At 44.4% G+C, this 15,175-nt stretch overlaps 2 protein-coding genes across 2 annotated transcripts in view; one reads left to right on the forward strand and one right to left on the reverse strand.

The window, feature by feature from the left end:
- Positions 1-1,251: 1,251 nt before the first annotated feature.
- Positions 1,252-6,950, reverse strand: thsd1 (thrombospondin, type I, domain containing 1; the record flags this gene model as incomplete). The annotated part of the gene is made up of 5 exons (XM_080854416.1): positions 6,808-6,950; positions 5,603-5,732; positions 3,982-4,977; positions 3,044-3,202; positions 1,252-2,765 (listed from the first exon to the last, which is right to left on the reverse strand). Exons 2-5 carry the CDS (start codon positions 5,664-5,666, stop codon positions 1,252-1,254), a joined length of 2,733 nt encoding a protein of 910 aa, XP_080710542.1. The 5' UTR covers positions 5,667-5,732; positions 6,808-6,950.
- A 6,290-nt stretch (positions 6,951-13,240) lies between these two features.
- Positions 13,241-15,175, forward strand: part of proser1 (proline and serine rich 1) — a 12,178-nt gene continuing 10,243 nt past the window's right edge. The window contains exons 1-3 of the mRNA XM_080850602.1: positions 13,241-13,846; positions 13,938-14,003; positions 14,088-14,156. Coding sequence (XP_080706728.1) covers positions 13,802-13,846; positions 13,938-14,003; positions 14,088-14,156 — 180 coding nt within the window. The 5' untranslated portion in view covers positions 13,241-13,801. The remainder of the gene's footprint in view (positions 13,847-13,937; positions 14,004-14,087; positions 14,157-15,175) is intronic.

Raw genomic sequence — 15,175 nt, forward strand, 5'->3', positions numbered from 1 at the left:
GCCTTGGTAGTGTTTTGCATGAAAAACACATACAATCAAGCCTGTTTGATATCACAATATTTCTATAAAAATCATTAAAAAACAGACTCTTTGTGCACTGTGGTCTGACAGTCTCCTATACACATTCACAGAAAAAGATAAGAATGAGAAGTGTCTTCTACCCTCTCCGCTTTTGGAACAATATGTGCATATGTCCCAACAACTCCCCTTGACCCAAGGCCCTATGAAGTTATCTCCAGTGTCGTTCAGATGAAAAGCCTGAGGGTCACGAGTGAGTTGCTACAAATGCACTTAAAGTAGATCTCCATTGTTGAGCTCTAATTTCATTGACGGAGAATGAGCCGAGCCTGTCGTGAATGACCAAATGACCCCCATCGTGTGGCGTGTGGGTCATGTTTGCGCTGAGGATCTAGCCAGGATATTAAATTAGCCTTAGTTCAAACGCGGTGGACTTTTTCTCGTTGCTGTACTCGTTAGCCAGTTGCCCGTCTTTAGGAAATTAAGACCCTCTGTCTGGTCGAGACACTATAAAGTGCTGAACACCATGTAATGATTCACAGTGGCCTCATATTACAGTCAATACTACATTTAGGACATTTCTACTTTTTAAAATCAGTCATGAATGGAGGTGAGTAACAATCGGAGTGAAAAAGAAGACTGCTACACGTAGTATAGATTTGGCTCTTTGTGTGTGCTACAGAGGATCCTTGAGTCACAGGCCCAGGTCGTAGGTCAAACTGGAATGCATCTGACCCTGAGCTAATATGGATCAATCTGATCTGATCAATCAATCTGATTCCCTGATCAGTTCATATGGTCTGGTCTGGCCCAGATCTCACCGGGAGCAGCCCGTGATGCGGATCCACTGCGTCTCCTCACTCCCAGCCACCCCAGCATCGGGTTCACCTGTGCATTCCCGGGCGGTGCCTCCACTCCCTCCCCCTCCTCCTACTCCTCCTCCTCCCCCTCCTACTCCTCCATCTCCTCCATCTCCTCCTCCTCCTCCTCCTCCTCCTACTCCTCCTCCTCCTCCTCCCCCTCCTACTCCCCTTCCTCCTCCTCCCCCTCCTACTCCTCTACCTCCTCCTACTCCTCCCCCTACTCCTCCTCCTCCACCTCCTCCTCCTCCTTCTCCTCCCCCTCCTCCTACTCCTACTCCTCCTCCTCCTCCTCCTCCCCCTCCTTCCCCTCCTATGCCTCCTCCTCCTCCTCCTTCCTTTCCTACTCCTCCTCCTCCTCCTCCTCCCCCTCCTACTCCTCCCCAAGGTGTCCCGGGAGGTCGATCATGCGCTGCTCCGCGTCGGAGAGGCCGTAGGGCGAGCTGACGCTGCCGTAGTCGCCTGACAGCGGGAGGCTTCGGCAGCGGTCCTTCTGCTGCGCCGACGCGGAGAAGGTGGCGCTGCGCTGACGGTGACACACCGCTGACACGTTAGCGTTAGCACTAGCATTGGCCTCACGCAGCTTCCGAGCCAAGATGGTCCGGTGGATCGGCGACGGGCCCCTGCGACTCCAGTTCTGCTCGGCCCGGTTCAGCCCGAGAGCCGGCTGGCTGGGTACGTCCCCTCTGGGCCTCTCGACCGGAGCAGGCTCTGTTCTGGCACTGGTGTCAGTTCCGGCTGAAGCGGTTCTTGTGACCCCTCCTGCCTTTGGCTTGAGGTCGATGAAACACGGAGATGCCTCTATCCACGGTCGCCTCCTGCTGTCCGTTGCACTTTCGGAAGTTCTGGGTTTGACGTGGGCCAAGGCCTCGCGCTCATGGATGGGGGGCGGCTGCTCCCACGCTCCCCGTGGTGTCCTGCAGCTCCCCTCGGGCATCTGCCGCGGAGTCACCTGGGTCATGCTCCGCTCCCGGAAGGACCGCGCCGCCGCCATTGCCGCCGGGGTGGCCTGCTTTTGGTGCACTTTGGTCTCGTGGAAGCTGAGGCTACGTCGGATGTTGGGGTTCTTGGAGAAGCCCATGCCGCTGCGCTCCACCATCTCCACCCAGTCCGCCGTGCGCTCCCTCTTCTGCGCGTTGAAGCCTGGGGACCCCATTCCCAAGTCGGCCTTGTGGACAAGCCTGTCAGGGAGGGTAGTGGAGGCCTTGGGTGTCCAGGGCCTGTCCAGGAACGGAGACTTGATGCGGAAGCGGCTTAGGTTAGACTCATCCTGGCTCTCGCTGTCCTGCACCGTGGCAGTAAGAGCGCCCTGCGTGGACGCCACGGCCTCCAGCATGGTGTCATCTACGGGGCTCTGGGAGACGTGGTAGACCTTGGTGGTCTCCTTGAGGCCCTGTTTCTTCATCTCCTTCAGCTGCAGTTGGGCCAGACGGTAGCCGAAAATCGGCGGCAGGAGTTTCTGCCCCGACGGAGACTGCCTCTCCGGGTCCTCGCTGAGGTGGAGAGGGAGGGAGAGACTCTGCTGCTGGTGCCCTGGAAAAGCCCTCTCAGCTGGGCTGGACACCGCAGCCGCAGCAGCAGCGAGGGGTGGGCCCTTCTGGAGGATCTGAGCGGCATGCATGCTGTCACAGAAGCTGGGCCGCTGGAGGCTGTGGCCGCAGATGGACGCCTCGTCCGAGTTCTTGCGGCCGCCGGGCGAGTGCATGGAGCCACGACGCGCCGAGCTGCATTTGGGGGCGCGGCACACCTTCCTCCAGACGGTGATGAGGATGGTGGCGACGATCACTGCCAAGCACAGAGATATACCTGCCAAACCTACCAGGTTACCCTGCAGCAGCGGATAGCCAGACTCAGGAGGGGGAAGCACAGACGGCACTGGAACGGGAACTATGACATAAAAAAATAAACAGTCAAATTATATACCTTTATATAGTCTACTTCATTCAAACTGTATGTGTATATATATAAATGAAGACAAAAACATGCTTTAATTATCAAAGTGTACACAATTATTGAAACAAGGACATGACATCATGAAATGTGACCATCATAGTTTATATTATACGTGTAATTATATATTTTCTATATTTTATGTGTATAAAGTAAAGCACAGAGCTCATCATACCGATATATGACATATGAATACCTTAGGGTGATGGACTTACCAACACAATCCTCCAGAGAGCAGTGAGACTGTTCCTTCACCAAGCCTGTGCACTGGATCCCACCACTAGAGGGCACCAAACACTTCCGTGAGCGCTCTCGCACGCCCTCCCCGCAGGTCACACTGCACCCGCTCCAGGGATGCCACGGACCCCACGTCTCTGGGTGTGAATGATGAAAACCAGAAGAAAGATAAGTTATTAATATGGACTGATCAGAAAAATAGTACCAGAATGTTAGGATGCACTGATATTCAAAACACGGTGTTTAACTCTTTCTTTCTTTACAATTATTGATCAGAAAAATAGTACAAGAATGTTAGGATGCACTGATATTAAAAACACGGTGTTTAACTCTTTCTTTATTTACAATTATTCATTGAGAAATCACTTTTATCCCAAATGACTCATAATAATAAAGCGTAGACATATTCACCAGTATCTATGTTCTGTACGTAATTCAATTCAATTACATTTTATTTGTATAGCGCCATAACAATACAATTGCCTCTAGGCGCTTAATGAACCCATGAAGGTGATTTTAGCACCTTGCTCCACCAGTGGAGCTACATAAAACAGTTACACCTCTGTGTTCCGCGGAGTACTTTGGTAGTTTAAACTTTGGAAGTCAGCATTCAGACAAATACTATCAGACTGGTAACACTAGTGGGTTATTGAAAACATCCGATTTCTGCCATATCTCAAAGAATCTGGGAAGTCTGTTAGGTCCAGGCTTAACTTTTTTATTATCAGATGTTTTAACCATTCACTTTGTTGTTATGGGATATCAACATAATAGCTATGGTGATCTAAACAGACTAAGACATCACTCATGAACGCTACACATTTCTGGAACTTTCTGAAGTGAAATGGTGTGCCATTGTGTTGGATGCGTTTCTCTGTGTAATCACAATTTGTAGGTGGCATCATGTAGCTCTAACCTGCCGACCTCTGCACCACTGTACAGGCCTGTGCAGGGCTGGGCGAGCGACTGAAGTTGAGGACGAACCGGAAGCAGTACTTATTCCTTCCGGGGTCGAAGACGGAACAGTTGAACTCAGTCTCATTCTCCCCCTGTGTCAGCCATTTGTAGGCCAGTTGAGCAGGAAGCTCGGCTTCCTCGGCGGCGCCAGAGGAGGTGGAGGACCTGGAGGGGACCCTCGGTCCATCCCGGTACAGGAGCACCTTCCCACTGGTGAAGGCACAGGGCGGGGGGACCAGACGCACCGTCAGCGTCCCCTTGCAGCCGTTCCTGTGGGTGCTGTCCACCAGCAGCTTGTAGGGGAAGATACGGGAGAGATAGAGCGGCACGGAGGTCTTGATCTCCTGCAGGGTGTGGGGAGACTTCAGGGCCACTCTGATGAAGTCGTGCTCGGTGAAGGGGAAGGCACAGCCCAGCTCCACGCGCTGAGGCCTCAGAGCCGTGATGTCGTGCTCCGTCTGAGCACGGATCTTGTTGATGCTGTTCTTGCCGATTTGATTGTACTCCAGGTAGGTGACCTCCAGGAGGAGCCTCGACGCCCCGTCGATGACACACGCGTGGAAGTGGTCGTTGGTGGACACACCGATTTGGAAGGAGCCGGAAGTGCGGTTGTTGGCCCGCTCCACAGAGATGTGAAAGGTAGGCCAGCTGACCTGCAGTACTGGACTCCACCACCAGGTGGCCGAGCCGTTGGCGGGGCGTTGCTCACTCGTGCGTTCCAGGAGGAATCGGAAACTCCCAGCATAGAGAAAACAGGAGCAGTCAAACTCCATTCTCCCCTCCGACTGGTTGTAGGGGATGTACCTGGTCAACAAGGTGGCGTTACTTCCTGTGTCAACCAGAGATATGGTGAGGTTGTGGCTGGTGCCATTGCAGTCTGTGTTGTAATCCACAAACACGCTAGCGTTGCTCAGGGCAACGTGGACCGAGGGCCACAACTGGAGTCCAGCCATTGCTAGAGAACAAAATCAAAAAGCACATCATCAGATTATTGTGATTATTTTTTTCTCTCAGTGATTCTTTGACCATGGGGTTTGTTCAGTTTGTAAAGAACCCACACACACCCTGCTATTACTGGCCAGCATTGTAATCACAGATGCTGCAGTGTATAGGTCACTTCCTGAGAAAAAAAGCACACATGCAAGACGGAAGAGAGCCTCACCCTCCTACAGCCTCCTCTCTTTTCCTCACGCTACTGCTGTGCCATAGAAACAAAGCAGCACTACCCTTTCGTGTAAATGCAGTCACCATAAAACCAACATGTATTCTCAACTTTATTTGTGGACACCAGCGGGTTAATACTCAAATAAATAAGCCTTCTGATATTCATAGTGACACATATATGTGTTTAAAACCATTACACTTTACTGACACACAGTGTGTCGGAATGACACATTACTGTGTCAATATATGTGACACATCTAATGTGTTGAGTTGAAATTGACACAAAATGTGTTGTCCCTGAGCACACACATTAGATGTGTTGAAATTATACACAATTTGTGTCATTTTTGAAACATTACTTCTTGTGTAGGGACCATAGAACCGATTATAACAGTAATCGTATGGAGTTTACTCACCATATCCCATAAGCACAAGGAGAAATGGTAGGTGGATCCTACCATTGGTGGGTCCCTGTGTCATGCCGATGCATGTGCTGCAAGACCCTTCAGCACCACATGCCCCTGCCGTTCAGCCCTCCAGGCCTGTCTGTCAAACAATCATGGCAAACTATCATGGGGCAGCTCTGGGTCAGAATCAGAATCAGAAAGGTTTTTACTGCCAAGTAGGTTTTCACCTACCAGGATTTTTTTGTGGGACGCTGGTGCAAACAATAAACATACACAATAAACTATACAAATATTAGTTATTATAACCATATTAAGTTATTAATTAAAGGAGAAACTAAATCTAGAATATATTTAAAAATGTACAGAATATATTCAAAAATATATTTAGCTCTGGATCAAAGCAACAAGACTATCAAAGATGTGGCCTCATGTTGTGGAGTCTGCACTGAACCATGTCTGGCTCCATAAATAGTTGATGAAATTCAAATTGGCAAAAGGCAATGATGTATGCAAGGTATACTTGTATATTTGTTGCCACCTTTGTGGCTATTGGAGTGTTTAGCACATCTGCAAGCCAAACCCATACCACTACTGCCGTCACACTGCTTAGTGCAAGAGCCCCCGTTTATACTTATACTAATAAAGTCACTGCCATTACACAGACACTGAATGACTGTGAGGTTACCTGGATATATACTGTACTGACAGGTATTGACTGATTAATTTGACAAAATATGATAATGATGGGTAAATAAGGAGTTGTAGTTTTGGCGAAGTTGAGATTTATGAGAGCTATATTTTCACAAGAATCCCAAAAACACTGCACCATTTATCTGTTACCATTTTTAGTCTGTCAGCAATGACACAAAAAAAGACAAATACAATTGATTTAAAAGTTGGAGAACAGTGGTTCAACAAACTAAGAAAGAAGAATGGTGAGATATATTTTTCTAATTTCATTTTTAAATGGAAGGAAAATGTCAGCCTCTTTGTAAGACTAACTCTCTGTCACACAGAAGTTGCACATAAGAAATGGACTAATGAAGTATTTGGATATAATGCAATAATACATGGACTACACGTTCATCACATAGGTTTAAATAATTCCAAAAGAAGTCAGAAGCCCTTTCACGGTCCGTTAACGATAACAGTGATATAGCCTATACACATTCGATATTAGCGCTCAAGAGCAAAAACTACATTTGCGTACCAACCTTTTTTCGGAGTCAAAGTCATTTGCCCTGTTCAAGACATATCTGCGTAACTTCGTGTGATAGTCTTCAATGCATTTGTGAGTGGCGATTGAAATCCAGACACGGATTATGTACACACGCAAGACATTGACATGCAATCTGTCTCGTCTTGGTCTTCAGACGTAGTTCTCTGTCAAAGCGACAGCGCGCTTCCGTGCTCCCTCTGCCGGCAGATATTACAGGCTATATTGGCATTTAATGTGGTTAAATCATTTGCCTCACAAAGTCAAGTCTGAATAGTAGCCTTACAAATTATAGCCTGTTAGGCTTATTGGCATTGAAGCAGCATTATCTTTTGTCAGGCGATTCCAAAGTGAAAGATTTAGACAGCAGACAATTTGTTTAAATTTCCTCATGTTAAAAATAACAACTATAGCCTTTTCAAAATGCAGTTGAACTTATGGACAAATAACTTCATAATTGATAACAGTATGGGTCGGCCTTTTATTTATTAAAACGGTAACTCTTTAAACGGAAAAACAACATCAGAGGCTACTGTTAAATTAATTCCATACATTCCATACCACTAAATACGACGGAATTCTAAATCTAATCATGATATTGTGAAAAAGAAATACTCACGTGTTTCCCGGATGAAAGACAAGGAAAACAGGAAACGCGTCTATGGAACTTGTACCACATGAAAACACCAGTCCACTAACAAGACAATAGGAACCAAAACAATTCTATTTGAGCTAACATTAGGATTTTTAAAAAAAAATCTAAACGTGGGAGTGGCTCATAAATGCCCGAGAAGATTTGTTTTATATCTTTTGAAAAAAGGAACTCTACAGTTGCTTTTTTCAAAAGATAAAAAAATGAACTAGTTACACAAAATAAAACAATGTGGCACTTATGGCAGGACATAAGTGTACATTCTGATCAGTCAATTTAAGAATGTCTACACATATGAAGACAGGACTTTAATGAAAGAATGCTATGTTTAACATTATGTTTAGGTTTTAAACAGAAATTGTTCTTCATCACAGCGCTACATATTGGAGTTAACTCATTCTAATGTGACAGGCTATTCATAAATTTGATAATGGGTGAAATCCGGCAGTAATTTCAGTGATTCAAAGTGCTAAATATAACACGTGGAGAAGTTCCACTGTGTGAATGTATACATGTAGGTCTGTATGTATATATATAGCAAGGATACACATACACTGGCCTCAGAAAACAGCAACCGGTTATGTTATCAATTCCTAGAACCACCATAAATGGACACTATTTTGAACACCAACTGTGGGTGCAACCTTGAGCTAGCCTGCCATCAAGCAACAGATTTGTTTCTAATTTTAAATGCAATATGAACAGCATCACAAGGGAGGTCTATGGAACAATACTTTGTCATTGGTATGAAACTGCCAACATTAATGCATGATTATGTATACATAAATGTATGGTCCTCTATGGTTGTTCTTTGACTGCCGTCACAATAGTATTAAAATTAAGTTGAATGACACAAACAATACCTTCACCATGTGAGGGCTTGGTTCACTCAGGGTGAAGGGCTTAGCAAGACTTAATGCCCCAATAGAAAAAATATTAGGATTAAAATGGCCTCTATTTCTTGAAAGTGCTCTCGATCTATGGGGCTACTTTTGAGTAAATCCAAACGACTCAAGGGGTTAAATGTTTTGAAAGCGTGAGCCTTTCCCATTGTTTTCTTTTAAAAGGTGGAAAAGGCCAGAGGATACGGCAGGCGGACACGGCCTCTAAAACAACAGGAAGTGTGGCAGGAAGTTGGTGACGACTGCCCTCTCTCCATGTCTGTCTCATGTCTATCCAGCTTAGCTAAAACAGAGGGACTCTGACCTTAATGGGAGTTTCAGGATTAATCTTATTTTTTTCCTTTTGACTTGCAGCTAAGAATGACACATATACTGTAGTGGAAGTAAGTAATTGAAACATATTGTTAAACTGGGCAGGGTTTGTAAAGGGCAAGCCTTTTATTGGGTAGCACATCAGGCAGGAAATACTCAGATCAGGAGAAGCTGGAGAGAGGTCTAACTTTGCCATAGCAACAACCCTGATGGTGCACATATAGGCTAACTTACACAGGGGCTAACACACAGGCATTTACAACAGAACACACAGATGAGAATTAAAACAGTTACACGTACTAACATTAGACACAAAAGTGAGATATGACCAATACCTCCAAATTTGAACACTTATACACAAACTACGCTTTAACCTTCTCTCTAACATCCTCACTGTGTATTGGGAACCACACAGTCTCTTATTATGCACACGGAACATTCACTACCCCTTGCACATTACAATATCAATGGCTGTGTGTATTCAATAATGTCAGAAAACACTGATGAGTCGCTATGGTCTCATTAAGGATTTTAACATAGAACCTAGAGACAGGATTTAAGATGGTCACTTAGGTTCATTGCTGACTTCACTGTTGACAATCAGAATCAGCTCTGTTGGCCAAGTCTGTTGACACACACACAATTCATTTGGTTCGATTGTTGGCGACTCTGAAGCAAGGACAATATCTGGATCATATACATATGCATATACGTACATATGCATATACCATGTTAAATCGAATAAAATCAGTCTTGAAACAAACTTGAAGACGGTGAAAAATATTTTGCACCCAAACATCTTCAAATTCAGGTCCCCCACAGTCCCAACTCTCACGTTGTTATCAGTGCGCACGGGTCACCTCCCCTCTCTCTGGTTCCCTACGGAAGGCTTCCTGTGTGGGGGCCTTCTTCCCGTCCTCTCCAGATGGCCCTCCCTCCCTCTCTCATCCCCCATTCATCCCTCACGCTTAATTCTACTGAGCAGAGAGATCAGCGCTCCTGAGCCTGCTGGCCAGTTCATCTGCTATCGCCGCTGACAAGCGTCTCTCTCGGTGCTCAGTGGCGGGTGAGATGGACGTGTGGTGTGAGACACACACACACACACACACACACACACACACACACACACACACACACACACACACACACACAAACACACACACAAACACACACACACACAGTTTCGTGGCTCTTGGCTCCACACCTCCTCAGGTGTGCATGTGTCTAAATGTTTGTGAAGCACCTTCCCAACATCAATGAGAACCTAGTAATCTTTCGCCCAGGCAAATGCCACACAATCTTACAATCTTAAATCTCTTAAAGCCAGTCTGCACCTGGAAGGATGAGAACCTACATTCATTTCATACTCTGTGTAATTCCTAAAGGTACCTGCAGCATGTGTCCCAGTGGCCTTATTGTCCTAGGCCTCAGTATGTCTCTGTGTAAGAGGGTTATGCCTAAAATAAGGTCTGTCAAAAGTAGAAAGAGACCAATAGCTTCTTAGTCTGAACGTTTTCCAATAGGCAGTGACATCAGTAGATTTATCCACACTTGTTCACAGACAAACTTTGCTAATTATATGTCACACTAGATGGATTACCTGTGCTCCTCAGGGAGAGTGTGTCTGTGTTGCTGCAGGTAGCCAAAGTCTGCTCGGATTACACCCCAAAGTTTGCCAAGCAACCAGCTTATAGATAGCATCCAGACACGCAGAGACTGCCCACTTTAATGGGCTCAGGCCATTCTCAGTAATGCGCTGTGACACACATGCAGATGCAAAAAAAGAAAGGTGGTTTCCAGGCATATTTGTAAAGAGAGCCAAGGATAGTCTGCATTGCGATCCAATAAATCCTTCTGAACATGGTAGCATTTTGAGTAAACAGGTATGTTACAAGTACAGCAATTTGTAGAAATTCCAGCAAAAAAATGAAAATACCAAACTAGCATTAAAACCTTATTAAAGAAGTGGTAAAGCATTTTGTAAAGGTGTTTTAGTTAGATTGATCTGTACAGTCTCAGTACAACTATCTAGTGCTCAGCTGTAGCTTAACAGTATAAAGTGCCTTTAGGCCATCTAAACAGACATTTTTACCTCAATTTCCTTTCATACCTTCCATGGCTTTAAAAAAAAATTGGCTTTAACTCAAACACAGTAATGCCTAAGTGGAAAAACAATTACGTATGCATGGATCAGACTAATGAGGGGTTACGGCTTTGAGGTAATGAGAGATTCCATGAATAACAGAGTGTCTTTCTGACTTTCACCAATGGCCCATAAGCAACCTCATTTGAAAGAAGGGAGATGGGCGTAGATGTGGGTACAACTAAATCCACAATGTCTGGCCTCTCAGCATGAACCAGACCACTGGTAGCTCATGCTACGATATGCCAACTGATTTTATTTCGCTGTGGCGTGGGGTCAGTCCTGTGTCCGCCGATTGAATTATCTTTTATAAGCAACACAAGATTCATAGGCCTGTGGGGGTTCACGCTGTGGTCAAATACCTACTCTCATTCCCTTTCCTGTTCTGTCTTTCTGTCTCCCCTTTATCTATTACCCTCTCTCTCTCTCTGCTTCACACAGACACACACATTTTCTCTCAATCTATAGAGAAGAAACAGATAAGAGAGCCTCTCTCTCTCTCATTAACTGTTCATGCTCATGGAGTTTTCATGTTTGGAACGGAGGGCATGTTCTATAGAATACTGTGTTGTTTTGTCTGTGTACGTGCAGGAACACAAGAGGTCAATAAGTCGGCTTCCTACACACTAAGAATGTCGTGCCACTGGGAAAACATGAGCCAGCACAAAGGAAGAGGAAGTGGAATCATAGACAGAGAGAAGGCTGTGGCCATAAAAACACTATGCAAAACACTTTTCTATTCAAAAATGAAATACATGCCTGTTTAAGTTTTTTCTCCGAGTGACAGTCAAATGAGCAAGATTTTACAAATCCAGATTATAATAGAGAGGGAACTCTAAAGAACTGACAGTGCCACCTAGTGGCAGATATAGTAATTGTATTTAAGGACCTTACTGCATCAGGATGGTAAGACATTCTGCAGCAGGTACTGTATGTTAAGGATTAGTGATATCTAAATAGTTGTGATAATATGTATTTTGTCCAAAAGGAACAAAAGAAGCATTGTCTGTCTATTGGTGGTGTTGTTGGAGGCTGGTCTCCCTGTTGCTTCTGCCAAATGTCCCCTTTTTGAAATTGTAATATAAGATTAGGTCCCTCAGAAACACACAGATACACAGACCTCTTTCTATCTGTTCTGGTCTTTCCAAACAGTAACTATGCTTCCAAACCCACCTTGCTGGCTGTGGGGTCACACCAGCTAAAAGTTCAAACATATCAGCTCGGCAGTTCAATCTAAGCCACTCAGTTTGGCAGAGCGAACTTTTGCTAGGAGCCTTTTCACAGGTCACTGAGGTCAACCTGGAGAGCATCTGAATGGATTTACTGGGGTCAGAGGTCAGTGGTGTAGACCAGGGTATACGCAGACATACGAAGTATACCTACTTATTTTTCAGTCAGCATTGAGTATACCCACTTCTCAAAACAGGATGTTTATCCTGTGCTGTATGGGCTGCTTAAAAAAAAAATACGACTATACCCACTTCTCCAAGGACCACTACACCACTGTCAGAGGTTGTCCAGAGTCAGCTGATAGGTGGAGAAGCAATCTTGGATGCTCACCTTCTGAAATTCCTCCAATGGCTTTACAGGTGCCAGTTGAACTGCTAATAGCATTCCACTTCACAGTGGACTACACGTCACCTGTTTCTGCACAGAACAGGGGGGTATTCCAGAAAGCAGGTGGACCAAACTCTGAGACTAACCCTTGAATTTGAGTTGCATTTTGAGTTGATGAACCCTGAGATGAGAAACAGAGTTTTTGGTTACAGAACAGCTTATCTGAGTTGAGCTGAGTATGGTCGCCCGCTTTCTGGACTACTTCCCAGACCACCTTTCTGTAAACCATAACATAACAATTACACACATGAGTGTAGGCTATACTGTTATGGTCTGTTGATCAGCAGAGGGGAGTGAGACTGGGTGACATCAATGCCTGCACAAAGGTTAAAGGAAAATACAGTCGTAACGATTGAAACTGAGATTTAAAGAAATTGCACTATCCTAAAGGGAGGTGGTTATAACTGAAATGCAGGATGCCTTGCCATGCAACATCCACTGTTGGTCTTCGAGTGCGACAAAATTAATTGATTCGTTTTGACATGACCAGAGCTCTGGACATGACCACATGACGTATGTGACGTCGTGCATAGCGTGCCACACTCTATCAAAGTAAAAGTTACATTTTCAATATGAAGTGCTTTGTATTCTTTTTTTTTTATCTAACGATGAAGTAATATTTATGTACATGTTGTTCCTTGTTTACTTTGCAAGCTTTTCAACCCTTTGTTTATTTTTTATCGTTTTGCATTCCCTAGACACAGAGAGTTGGTTACATATTATGACTATATCCGGAGTTGCTCTACTTGATACCGAAAACCTACCGCATGAGCGTTGGTGTCACCAATCCAAACCAATGGAGCTGGCTAGCTAGCTAACAAAAGAAGTCATGTAAGCAGTAGGTCTTTATAAATATAGTGAGTAAACCAAACGTATTTCCAACACACTATAATGGTCATTGGTTGGTAGCAGCAAGGGACTACTTTATAGGACGGTTGCAACCTATCCTCTAAACTATTCGTTTATTTTCATTTCTAAGGGCTCAAAATTGTCGGAGCGATTGCTAGCTCGCAAGCTAGTACTGTTTTAGCTTGGTAAATTATCCTAGCTAACTAGTCGTCCCTTCTGCATACAAGATTAACGTTACCAGCAGGACATAACAACCAAATAACTTGGTTATTCGAACTATTTTCAGCGGAGTTGGATAAGGCATATAGTTTGTTTTTAGACTATATTGTTGCCCCAAACAGTCGCTCATTAGATATGACTTTAGGTTAAGTTACCTATCGTTTGCATCAGCAAATGTTATTGCTGATACGTTACCAATTGGAAAGTTGCTTGGTGGCTAGTTTGCTGTCAATCTGTATGCTTTAAATTGGGATTCTGAAAGATATTTCAGTGATTTATGCAACTTTGAACATTGAACATGGATAAAAAGTCATTCGACATCGTCTTGGACGAAATAAGAAAGGTAAGGTTACATTACAGTTGATCTGCACGTAGCTGTAACAACAATGGCAGTTAGTCTAGCTAATAACAATAAACCTCTTTGCTCTACTCAGTGTGTTTTGACAGATCAAAGAGTAAAAGCAATAGAACAGGTGCATGGCTACTTCTCCAGTGAACAGGTAAGCGTTTGACGCCAGTAACAAAATACATTGTAACAGTTTAAAGACAGAATTTGTGAAATCTCACACTTGTCGTGTTCGCAGGTGATTGATATTCTGAAATACTTCTCATGGGCAGAACCACAGATCAAAGCCGTGAAAGCTTTGCAGCATGTAAGTGTGCCAATAAACAGTATTTTACATCGCTAGTGTTGTTATGTGGGAGTGGGAAGACGTTTGGTTTTAGCGTATTGTTATTGATTGCCTTGAGATCAATACCCTGGTGTATACGGTCTATATCGATGGAAGGCCTTTTTGCCCGTTAGCTTTTTTATTTACTAGAATGACTGAACTTCATGGCTCCTTGTGGTGGTCCTGAAACTGTAAGATAGGCTAAGTAAAAGTTAAATCAGACTTGCAATATCATTTTACAATCCAAAGCTATTTCTTATTGACATCTGTGCTATTCTGAATAAAACATCAGCTAGTTTTGACATCACTGTGTGCGTGTGTGTGTGTGTGGTAGGGCGTTGTTTTGGGCAAGAATCTGACGATGTGATATAAAGCGATACACAGCAGTGGGGCTTCAGCGCTACGCCCCCACTGCCAAGTCCCGCTGCGAGCAAAAATACATTCTGAAGTCAGCTGTGTTCGCTAGTATAGTGTAGTTTCACTTCGAAAGATGTGATCAACAAACATGTTAACCACAGTTTCTGCCGTTTTTAATGAAAGATTGTAATCTTTAATCCCCTCTAAACCACACACACCCATGGCTGCCTGCAGAGGGGTGTAAAACAAGCACCATGTTCTTCGACTTGTAAACAAACAATGAAAGCTCAGTTCTTATTATGCAAAATGTACAGAAGTCTGGAGATGGATGAGCTTCCCATTTGGCCAGGTTTTTAGCCTTTCTTATAGCCAATAACATGGATTTAGCGTTCCCAAATCTGGCTGCCCTTAACAAAATATATTTCCGTTCCTGTGAGTAGCACACAGGCAGAATTTTGCCTTGAACTATTTCAATTTTTGCATGCCACCATGGGAGAGGAGCGCTTGCAACTTTTGCTACATTTGATCGGAAGACAGAGCTGCAGACATCTATTTGGATAAGGTGGTCAAGAAGTTTGTGGGAATGAAACGTCAAGGTGTTGATGTCTCAGAATTATATGCCTATAGCACTGCCACTTTGAATG

Source organism: Sprattus sprattus (genome assembly GCF_963457725.1).
Source record: "Sprattus sprattus genome assembly, chromosome: 1".
Classification (NCBI taxonomy): domain Eukaryota; kingdom Metazoa; phylum Chordata; class Actinopteri; order Clupeiformes; family Clupeidae; genus Sprattus; species Sprattus sprattus.